Source organism: Pollachius pollachius, assembly GCF_949987615.1.
Source record: "Pollachius pollachius genome assembly, chromosome: 3".
In the NCBI taxonomy this organism is placed as follows: domain Eukaryota; kingdom Metazoa; phylum Chordata; class Actinopteri; order Gadiformes; family Gadidae; genus Pollachius; species Pollachius pollachius.
This window is the reverse complement of record NC_136936.1, coordinates 18,569,847-18,582,346: the sequence shown is the minus strand read 5'-3', so window position 1 is coordinate 18,582,346 and position 12,500 is coordinate 18,569,847. Positions and strand designations below refer to the sequence as shown.

The window sequence follows — 12,500 nt, the reverse complement described above, 5'->3', positions numbered from 1 at the left end:
TCCTGTTTGTATAATGATGACTGGGAGAGAGACGGAGGCCCCCAGTGGTAGGGGTAGGAACCAGCTTTGGCTCTTCACAGGTCAGTGGAGGCTTTCACCAGGCGGCCTCCTTACCCACAGCTAGCTTCTCTAACCTCTAGACACACACAACTCCAGCCTCTTTGATGGTTTCATTTCTCTGGGCCCCATTGGGAGGCTCACAAATGGTTCAATGATATTGTATTATTTCCTATTATATGTTCTGTTCCATTATATTTGTTGAGTTTTCCTCAACATTGCAAGTGAAGTTGTTTTTGTATTCATTAATTTTCCATTATGTTCTAGTCTATTTGTTGAGTTCCCCTTCAACTCTGTAGTGAAACTCTCCCACCCTTTTTTTTTGTTTAATATTATTTTATTCATTGAATTCCCCGAGCCCCTACAGTAGAGCTCTGTACTTGGAAGCAGATCTCTTCTTCAAACATTGTCCAGGTTTTGGCGCGGCCCGCAGCTGCCAGAGCAGAACAGAGTGTGCAGAGACAGCACCGTATTGTGAGAGTGCTGCTGAGTCCAGTGGAAAGTTCGCGTGAAGCGTGGTTCTGAACTGTGGGCTCAACAGACATCCCCTTATGCTGCACAGAGGATCAGGAGGAAGTCTGGGGAGGTCTCACAGGGACTTACAACTTGTAACACGTTAATCCTACCCGAGCTCATCGTTTGCCGCCGACGGATAAACGCCACTTACTTCTGTTTTATACAAACAGGAATGTTCCTCGTCGGTTTGACCTTTTGTTCTGTGTCGTGTTTATAACCTTCAAATGGAAGAAGAAAGGAGCAAAGTAAACGAGTGACAAGGAGGTGGAAAGAGAAGAGAAAGGATGAGGTAGACTGATGGATGTTGAGGACTATTTAATAGATTGAATGTCAAATTAAAATGTTCACTAAGATAAAAAAAATCTATTGTCCTCCGTATATATTGTGACTTCCAATGAAAGAGGATCTCACAAGCTGAATAATAATTTACAGATGGGTGTTTTGCCTTTATTTTGGATGAGCCATAGCAGTGTGTATACATGCCTGAGGGCTTTGTAACAAAAACACAAGATCACTCATCTAGCTTGGCAGTTGATTAGGATAGGTCTCGAAAGATCACCTACCTGCAACAAAAACACCCCTTTTTATCTTCCAAATAATCACATGATAACATCAGGCTTGACTGGCACACACATAAACAAACAGTGTGTGTTTCTGAGGTATTTGTGTACATGTGTGGGGCAGAGAGTGTGTGTTGCGCTGCTTCCCCCCTTGACTCTGTTCAACTGTCGGTAATGGAGAGTGTATGGCACGGTATTTCATGCTAATGACTGGAACAGAAGTGCTGTGGTATACATTTCACATCAACACTCCATTTCGACTATTAATCGGCCCCTCGATCAGTGCACGGCCAGACCTCATGCATCAATTGCGGTTCACGATGTCACTTCAAACTCCGGCACCACTCGTGTCCAAAGACAAACATGCGATTCTTTCTATAAGCGTGCCTTTGTGCGTGGAGAATGTGTGGCCGGGATGTAGTCTCTAGCAGCGGGTAATATATTTAGCATTGGCAGATCAATCTTATTCTATCTTAAGCTGGTCTGTGTTTGGCATGGGGCTCACCAGCAGGCGAAATGACAGCTCCCATCCATCTGAATTTACACTAATGAACCTGCGGTGCATTTGTTCATATCCAGCCTGACATTCCCCTGTGACCTGACGTGCCATCGGCCTGACACGGATTACTGCCTATTTTGACTGATGCAGAATGGATTGATTGAATTATTTTCAGCCCCAGTTTTTTTGCAAAATTTCTTTCCCATCGGATTACCCCATGATTTATGGATATTTTTCAAGGTGTTTTAATTGATACCATTAAAACGTAAACAACATGAAGGTTGGTCTTACATAGCACGACATGCACAGGACCATAGTGACAACATCCAAATACTGCCTGGATACCGGATGAGCAATATATGATGAAGCCTTCAGCAGACCCTTCTGTGGTGAAATAACATCTGAAAAGTCCTGTTTGGTTCAGTTTCACAGCAGTCTTTTGTAGTTTGTGGTTGGTTTGTTTGTGTCCCATACCCAGGGTGGGCTCGGTGTGCATCTCTTATATACTCTGTGGTAGAAGTGGGAGGAATCTGTCTGGAGAATATCTGCTGACGAATTAGGGCCTGCTGAAAAGGTGTTCGCCCTGGAGGATAAGGCTGCTTCACTATCCACTGGGACCAGGGTTACAGTACGTCACAAACAGAGAGAGGGAGGGAGGGAGGGAGGGAGGGAGGGAGAGAGAGAGAGAGAGAGGAGGGAGAGAGAGGGAGGGAGGGAGATAGAGGGAGGGAGAGAGAGAGAGAGAGAGGGAGGGAGGGAGAGAGAGAGAGAGAGGGAGGGAGGGAGAGAGAGAGAGAGAGAGGGAGAGAGAGAGGGAGGGAGGGAGAGAGAGAGGGAGGGAGGGAGGGAGGGGGAGAGAGAGAGAGAGAGAGAGAGAGAGAGAGAGAGATAGAGGGAGGAGAGAGAGAGAGAGAGAGAGAGAGAGAGAGATGGAGGGAGGGAGGGAGGGAGGGAGGGAGGGAGAGAGAGAGAGAGAGAGAGATAAAGAGAAGGGTGATGAGGGAGGGGATAGGAGTATTTTTAAACCAGAGAAGCATCGTTCAAAAGCTGTTTTGTCATTGTGAGAGATCTTTCACAGATGACTGTTTAGCTTTGACAAACATCTTACTTATGTGTTGCCAGTTTACTAAGGATATATATCTAACACCTTCCTTTGCAACTATGGAGGTCATATAGTGTTTGGTTAAGGTCTGTACCACAGAGGACATGATACATGTCCTCTGTGGTTGCCTTATAAGATAGAGAGGAGGATTTTGGGAAGGTCATAGGAATCCAGATAATATTCCTTCTTTATCTTATTTCTTTTTTCAATGCTTTTTTTTCATTTTGAAAATCCACCATGGGTCACTTGCATCATGCAGTCAAACTGAATTGATTTTTTTTCTTAGAAAACCGTTTGGATTACGAAAAGGAAGAATCTAAAAAGCAGCAGATGATGGGTTTGGTTCAGGTTTAGTTTCCTGTGGTGTAGCTCTAAGCCTTACCTTTCTCCTACCGCTCTCTCTCTCTCTCTCTCTCTCTCTCTCTCTACTTCTAACTCTCTCCCTCTCTATCTCCCTCTATGTATCTCTCTCTCTCTGTTCAGATTTAGTTCCCTGTGGTGTTGCTCTAAGCTCTCTCTCTCTCTATCTCTCTCTCTCTCTCTCTCTCTCTCTCTATCTCTCTCTCTCTCTCTCTCTCCCTACTTCTTACTCTCTCCCTCTCTATGTATCTCTCTCTCTCTCTCTCTCTCTCTCTCTCTCTCTCTCTCTCTCACTCTCTCTCTCTCTCTCTCTCTCTCTCCCCTTCTCCCTCCTTCTCTCATTCTCTTCTGCCCCATTCCTCTGTCCCCTGGTGAAAAGTGAATCTTTGGCATCTTGGATCATTAATGTACACTCATGCCTGGTGAAATGAGGAAGCAGGAGAGGGCGACGGAGGTAGCGAGAGAGAGGCCCCAGAGGGAGGTATGGGGGGGAGGAATATAGAAGTAGGGGACGTTCGGCCTCCCGGGCTGGGAACGGTACTAATGACTAAGATCACAGTCTTCTTCTGACCGCCCGCTAAAATAATATGTAGAACCAGATTATTCTTCCCTGGAAGGCAATAGCATGCCGCGGAAATAGCTAATTATAATCTCACTAATGAATGTACCAAATATAATGTATATAGGCATGCATCTTGAGCTCTGACACGTGTAACAGTATCTTCTCTCCCACTGTATGTGTCACACTCAATGTCCCTTGATTGACGATGCTAATGTATAAGTCATGGGCGGGGGGCAGTAGCAGTAATTAATTGCTGTAAAATGATCGAGAAGGAATACGTTAGCTCTGCCAGTCACTGGTGTATTATGCTGTAGTGCGACCTAGCCCTTATTTAGTAGGCTGCTCAGGCCACATATCCAGAGTTGACGCTTCGTCTTAGCTCACCTTTCACTGGGGCCTGCTAACAGGCTGGACACGGGGGAAGGGACAATTTGTGTTTCATTTAGAGATGGGTTACCGACGCCTGTGCCACCGAGGTGACCTTCAATTAGAAATGTCACACAGTGGGGCGTCAATATAAAACAACTAACTCTCTCTCTCTCTCTCTCTCTCTCTCTCTCTCTCTCTCTCTCTCTCTCTCTCTCTCTCTCTCTCTCTCTCTTAACAGGAAACAAGAGCTGCTGACCATCTCTCATGTCCCACTGGGGGAGTGCCCCCCCTCCCCACCACGCACCGCACCCCCCAGCATGAAGGTGAGACACACACACACACACACACACACACCGAAAACACACACTGATACATGCACACACAGATACACACACACACAAACACCAATTCGCACACACACACACACACACACAAACACACACACACACACACACATACCGATTCACACACACACAGATGCACACATGCACACACATACACACACACACACACACTGATGCACACACACAGATGCACACACACAGACGCACGCACACACCTCACCCCAACACACGCACACACACACACACACACACACACACACACACACACACACACACACACACACACACACACACTCACACCATTTCTACAATGGCTGGCTACAGGGGATGAACAGAACAACTGTGTGAAACAAATGCTTGCTGTTGTGTACTTTTCGAAGGCTAATGATTTCCTTAATCCAATGTGTACCGACAACTGACCTGACCTGTTTTGTTTAGTTGTTGTTACTGTATGTCTCAAGACATGTTATTAACCTTGAATGGAAACCAGTAAGATTCACTGTAAACCCTGTGGCACACGTTGAAAATACCTCATTGTTATTTACCTCACATCTATACAGATATCAAAACATATCAAAGCTCCCCGAGTTCAACCTTAATTGTACCCCCAAATAACAGAGTTATTAATGTTGATAACATTTATAATTCATATAAGCGTACAGGCTGCAATACAGCTTGTCTGGGTTTGTTTTTCGATGCAAACAATTTTCTCTTTTCGTCACTGTACAAATAGTTTGAAGTCGTTTCATTGACAGTGTTAAGGGAAAATATCCTTATTTGATGACCATTAATATATCATATGTGATTAAAGAGCCCTCTCCCTTGTAAGCGCCCTTAACTCTCCTCACCTTTCACCCCTTTACAACGTTCCTGTTCACAGCAGAGGTGGTATTTTTATGTTTTCTTGGGGGCCTGAATGTACATTGTAAGACAAGATTCATCATACTGTCTTTATTTAATCCCATGAATATAATACGCCTCACTTTGCTCTTTTCTTCCACACTATGCAAGTCATCCTCATAGCGACGTGTTTAATAGACTAGGATTCACCTCCATTCTGATTCAACTCTCTCAGCTCCCTGTCTCTCTCACTCTCTCACACATACATGCAAGCACACACCCCACACAGGCACACACACACACACACAGACAAACTCACACACACACACACACACACACACACACACACACACACACCAGTCACACACACACGTCACACACACATACACACACACACACACACACTCACATGCACACACACACACACACACACACACACACACACACACACAAACACACATACCCGCGTCACACACACACACACACCCACGTCACACACACACACACACACACACACATACACAAATACAGGCACACATGCACAGAGATAGAGAAATGTCCATAAACAGCTAAATTAACCTAATGATGGAGATGTATTGCTTGTTGGATGACTTATTGACCTTTAATTCCCTTTGGATGTTGAGGCCCATTAAAAAAATGCATCCATTCAGATGATTTATTATGCGTTTGACAGGACATGTAAAGTTAATGCTTTCACTCATCTTTGTCTTCTGGCTCACCCACACACACTCGAGTTACACAATTCATAATACAGTCCTTGAAGAACCTTGGTATTAAGTGGACACACACACATATGCACACACACACACAAGCACAAACACAAACAAACACACACACACAAACACACACACACACACACACACATACACACACACATACACACACACAAACACACACACACATACATACACACACACACACACACACACACACACACACACACACACACACACACAAACACACGTTTAATAGACAGCAAACATATTGGCTGTATTTAGAATCCTAGGAGGACGATGACAGAATGTAAATGTCAGTGAGTGAGTGGATGAAATATTGGTTCAAAAAAATAATATTTGTTCCTTTGAAACTCAGGCAGCAGGTAGATGTTTTCGGATGAGATTCTTCAATATTATGAACACAAGGAATATGTTTAGAGCTAGGGTAGGCCATTTATTTTAGAAGCATTTTTAGTTGTTGTTTATTTATCTGTTATCTGTGGCTGTTGCAGGCATGCGATGCTCGTCCAATTATTTCCTTCAGGCCGAATGATTGGATTGCCTACATGTCTGTCTACCTACGTTCCCGCCTGCATGTGTAGCCAGTGTACTCATTGTGCGTCCAAAAGGGCTGGCTGACCTTTTGCTAAAGGTGTTTTGGGGGAGGGGCTTTGGAGTGAGCCTAAAGGATGATTGGGATTTTTTGTTTGGCTTCTTACTGGCAGGTTTCTCGAAATTGCAGACCCTAGCTTAAAAACGGATTATTCAAATATACATTGTCAATTTGAGTGGATTGCATCCAGTTATAAAAAGGATTGGTGTTGGAGGAGTGCATCTATATGGAGACAATTGCGTAAAGATACATTCTTTCTATCAGTATGTTGATGTAGTATGTGAGTAAAGGGCAGACAGAAATGTTCAATTTGGTGTTTGAAGAGTGTGTGTGTGCATGTGTGTGTGTATGTGTGTGTGTGTATGTGTGGGGGTGTGGGACTGGTGTGTAGGACAGGACATTGCAATAATTAAGAAACATGAGCGGCGAGTGTGACCACATGTGTCAATCTTCATGGGGGCCTGTTTTATTTGTTTTTGTGTGTCTCTAGATGCACTTAAAAAACCTGTTATGTTTCAACAAGAGATTTAGTTTAGGGCATGTCTTGACTTTCCTGTTTCCTTATCTTCAGGCACTTAATGAGGAGAGTGAAAGCAAACATGGGAAGGAGCAGGAAGGAGAGGGAGAGTGAGAGAGAAAGAGAGCGAGAGAGAGAGCAAGACAGAGAAGGACAAGAAAGAGAGAGAGGAAGTGAGGGTGTGAAGGAAGAAAATGGTTCATGTGTTTCTCAGCAAAGACTGCCGAAAAATATGCCACTTTCCTCTAGAAGAGAATATCAGAAGGAAGTCGCTGAAAACAACAACGGGGTGCAAACATCTTTGTTTGCTTAAAGCACCACCACGCTTGTGGTAAGTCTCCATACACTACTGTCTGCTGTTAACCCATATCAGATAATCTGTTTACAGCCGCAGCGCATTATAATTGTAGCCTCCTGCATAACAATTATGGATCCGCACCAATCATTCCTCAGACGTCTTGCGGGGACAGTAGATTCAAGATTGCGAAACGAAATACAATGATTGTGTGTGTGTTGTTGTGTCTGACGCACATCGCCATACACACAGAGGAGACTTATAAACCGCGTGATATGTATTGATGCGTGGTCGTATAAACAGTTATAATAAATAATAAGTATTCCTTGTTAGCATTTTTATTATTGCAAAATAGACAGAAAGAAGATAGCCTATCTAAACAATGCCTATTATTCTTTAGCCCCTAAAACGAAAAGCCCTCTGATACAACAGGGGCCAGGGGCCAGGGCGTCAGAATACACCTGGTAGGTCTGATAATCGGGATGAAATGGGATTCCGTCTACCGATTGCAATCCTTAACCTCATCCACTGGGCCTGGCCCGCTGCTCTGGGGACCTCAAACGCCTGGCCTGCGCCTGCGTGGACAATCGAAGCCCTGGCCGGTGCGCAGTCGTCGCCAGTGGTGGACAGTAACCAAGTAATTTGTTACCGTACTTAAGTAACTTTTTAGCGTATCTGTACTTTACTTGTGTATCATTATTTTGTGAGACTTCGTACTTTTACTCAACTACACTTCGAAGAGGAAAATCGTACTATTTACTCCAATCCATTCGAAAAACCGGTTGTTCCTCTCAACGGTCCTTTTCAAGACATGCATGCTGTGTGATTGTGTGTGTGTGTGTGTGTGCCTGCGCGTGCCCCATGTGCGCGCGAATGTGATTGTGCGCACGTGTGTGTCTGTCTGCGCTTGGCCTCTGCGTGCGAGGGTGTTTGTGTGCGTGTGTGTGTGTGTGTGTGTGTGTTTGTGCGTGTCTGTCTGCGCATTGCCCCTGCGCGCATGCGTGTGTGTGTGTGTGTGTGTGTGTGTATGTGTGTGTGTGCATGTGTGTGTGTGTATGTGTGTGTGTGGGTGAGTCTCTGTCGGTGTGCAGCATGCATGACCATAGACGATAAAGTGACAGATCCAAAAGTGTACCGATCAGAACAAATCGTGATTCGTGCAGTTTGGGCGGGTTTCTCCCAACTTTGCCTTTTTCCTTGTGTGTCTGTTTAGCCTTCAAATTTCGCTGTCACGTTTGATGTTTATAGCCAACACACAATAATGGAAGAAGCGCCACATATTGAAATTGAGCCCCCATGGCCATATTTAGGCAAACTATTTGAAGTAGTGGAAAGGAAGAACGACTTGTTTATTTTTAAGTGCCTTCTCTGAAGCATAAGAAAGAAGCATACGATTTCCTTTTTCAAGAATTCGCCGCCCAATCTAATAGGTAATTATGATCATTTCAAATGATATCAGCACCAGAAATCACAAATAGAAAACATTGTGTTGGTTGGGTTTCTTTTAACCTTAAATGAGTGTCTAAAGGACATAGCAAGACATTGGAATTACATTACACCAAATTACTTATACTTTTGATACTTAAGTACATTTAAAGCCAAGTACTTTTATACTTTTACTCAAGACGACGTTTAAGAGTAATATTTTACACTAGGTATCTCAACTTTTACTCAAGTACGTGGTCTGAGTGCTTCATCCACCACAGGTCGTCTCATCCTCAGTGGTAGCCCTCGGTTAGGTGACAACACAGAACGATATAGACACTGAATACATGATAAAACCAAGACTAGGGGTGTCCTTCATTGAGATCTTCCATTGTCGAATCTGATTCGTCAAGACATTTGATCGTCGAGTCGTATATATATTTTTATTTCTGCGTCTCGATAATGCATACTTTTTTGGGGACTTTTGCGTGGTTTAAATGTTGAAAATAATCCATTGCCTCATGGTGTCCCACAGTTGAATAGGGTGCAGTGCCTTCACTCAATGACCAACCGCCTCTTCCAACTGACGACATTCATGTCAGCCTCTGCGTTAAATTTTACAGAAAAGATAAGCTACTTTTAGCCTCATGTATTATTATTTAGGCTAATATAATATACCCTCATTCATATAATAAACTCCATCTATGAAGACAAAGAGTTTATCGAACTCCAACGATAAAGAGAATGAGGAAAGCGTTTCACTCAGAATTTTCAAATACCTGTGGATGATTTCAGTGTATAGAACAAATTTCGGAACCAATTTCAATTCAGCAGACTGGCGAAACTGCACTACCGAGTACCAACGGAGATAATGAACCAGAAAAGGTTTCGAATTGCTTTTTTTCCTGATATTTTATAAACTACTAGACTACTTCAAAGACTAAAGTAATTGTATAGTGCAACTGTCATTACACAGAGTGGTTATCAAACAAAGAATAAGGACACTATTGAAATGAAAACAGCAAATTGGAATTCAACCCCCATAAAAGAACATCATATGACTGACAAGCATTTCCTTTTAGAAGCGAGCAATCATTTGGTATAACACTACTGTATAAACTAGACTCAGGAAAAAAATATTAAGCACTGATCTACAAATCCAATAACTAAACCTTTCTAAGTTCTTAACATCACGACATGAAATGTTCTGAAAGAAATTAAACAGAAATGTATCTCCAAAGTAGACAAAATTTCCCCCAAGAGACGCTTTCATAACTCCAGGCAGGACATGACATGAGCGTCTGCCTCTGCCCATGTAACAGATAGACAATCGCCCCGGGCCATATTTTCTAAAGACGTGTGAGGCAGCGACTGGGGTCCGTACACTTTCTGTACAAGCCTCATCTCGCATTGTAAATGCTTACCCTTGTATTTTTGAGAGAGATCATCTGTTATCTGTGACCCCCAGACATCAAGGTGGCTGTGAGAAATAGGACATTGTGAAGTGAGTACTGTTGTTGTAGTTTCTAAAAAGTGGATCTCATAGATGTGCGTGTGTCTGTGCTTTGCTCATGTTAGGAAGTGGTTCATTCTGTTCTCAGTGGCTCCTTAGCGGACTTCAGGGTTCTTTGGGTCTACTGCAAATATCATAACAGCCCAAGTGTTTTGGATCTATATTAATGCAATAGTAGCTTCTGCGTATCTTTTCTGTCCATCAATCAGGCTGAATGACCGGGCCGTCAACACTCCTTTTTTCCTTTTTTTGGCATCCCCCTCTTATCTATCGCCTGCCTCCGGCCATCCCTGGTGTGTTGCCATGGGTGATTGGAGGTGGAGAAGGAGATGTTCAGACAAGGAGAGCAGGAGATAGAAAGAAGGAAGAGAAAGGGTGTCTATGTGGGGGGTGCGGAAGGGAGCTGCACTCTGAAAGGAAAATTCTGGAAGGGGAGGGGAACGGGAATGATGATCTGGAAAGTGAGACATGAATCAGAGATGAGTGGGGAGATAAAAGGATTGGAGAGTGAGAGATGGAGGGTGTGTGTTGTCGGGGGGGGGTGTCAGGATTAGCAGAGCGACAGAGCAGAACGGGGTCAGGGACAGAGTGATGCATGCCTGCCAGACGGGTGGTATGACCCCCCCCCAGACAAGGTCTCAGAGCGAGGCTTCGTCCTTGTCTGGTGTCACCGCAAAAACTAATGAGCGAGAGAAACGTCTGAGCCACCGAAAGCTGCAGATTGAGGCCTGTTACATAAACGCTGCAGGACAGAAGGGTAGCAGTTTATAATAGGGTTCAGTCAAAATAAGGTTTTGGCCTTTAGTTAATGTTTAACTAATCATGAACAAAACATATATATATATATATATATATTTGTAGATCATCATTAATTCTTTGTTAAATGGCCCCTAGAACCACCAGTTGCTACAATGCACTGGATAGATGGTGCTATGTTGATCTACCAATCATGCATCTGGTTGCACACTCCCACTTGTGATGTCACTAGAGGGTCGATTTGGAGGCTTGTAAGGGCTAATCAACATCACACCTGGTGGTCAAATTGGGGCCCTTTATTGCAGCACTTACTTATCATCCAAAAATATATATTGATTGTTTTTTTAAGGATTTGTTTATTGTTTAACTAAAGGCTCATAAATGACTCATGCCTAACATTATATAAAGTGTTGCCGATACATGGATTATACTTTACCACCATTGTATGTATGTGTCACACTTCGAATACTTTCGACGCAAAGCGAGATGGTACGCGATGTACACATTGCTTTTCTCTGAGGAAGATGATTTGAGTGGGCAGCATTTGAGCGAGCGCACACACGTACCATTACCTTGTGGGTAACGCTCAGACGGCTTCAGTCCAGCCAATCAAATCCAAAGGCTGCAGAGCTCTGCAGACATAAGACAGCACACATAGATTCGCCTATACATGCATCCATACCTGCCCATGCTATCAGAGGTCAAAGAGGAGAACAGACACACAGTCACAAGCACACACACACAAAAATACACACAAACACACAAACACATACAGATGCACACATACAGGCACCTATACACACACCCTTACCTACACACTTTCAGAGATCAGAGATGATAACACTCACACACAGACACACCCCCAGACATGTACCTATGCACAAATCCATTCCTGGCCATGCTATAAGGGAGAAGAGATTAAAATCTACTAACACACACACCTGACATTCACAGTGTACTCCACACACACTTCTCTGTCAGATAGTTGTCTGTAAGCCATCTGTATGTCAGCAGAGACTGATGTACCGTACTGTGCTGCCTGATTCCAGACCTCCTGCTGTTGACTCTCCCTGACAACGCACCATTTCCATATCAGCCTACAGTGTCGATGAACTGGTTATATATTAACTCTGGAGATAATCCTTCCTCTCTCTCCTTGCTCTCTGTCCCCCTGGCTGGCTAGGTTATAAAAAAACATTTGCATCCACGTCACACAGTGAGTGACATTGTCTGAATGCAATGGTTATCTTGCACACTGTGTGCCTACAACTGAAAAATGCATTGTGTTTGCCACCCCAGCCTCTCTCTCTCTCTCTCTCTCTCTCTCTCTCTCTCTCTCTCTCTCTCTTTCTCTCTCTCTTTCTCTCTCTCTCTCTCAGAGGTGGGAGTGTTGATATATTCCCAGGTACGCTCAGGTAATAAGAGAGGGAGAGAG

The 12,500-nt window shown here is 43.8% G+C and overlaps 1 protein-coding gene across 7 annotated transcripts in view; it reads left to right on the top strand.

The window, feature by feature from the left end:
* Positions 1-12,500, top strand: part of rap1gap2a (RAP1 GTPase activating protein 2a) — a 74,461-nt gene that overhangs the window by 42,096 nt on the left and 19,865 nt on the right. For 5 of the 7 annotated variants that reach the window (XM_079733914.1, XM_079733913.1, XM_079733912.1 and 2 more), the window contains one exon: positions 4,264-4,348. In XM_079733914.1, the coding sequence (XP_079590040.1) occupies positions 4,264-4,348 (85 nt within the window). The other 2 variants (XM_079733915.1, XM_079733916.1) reach the window with 2 other exon arrangements.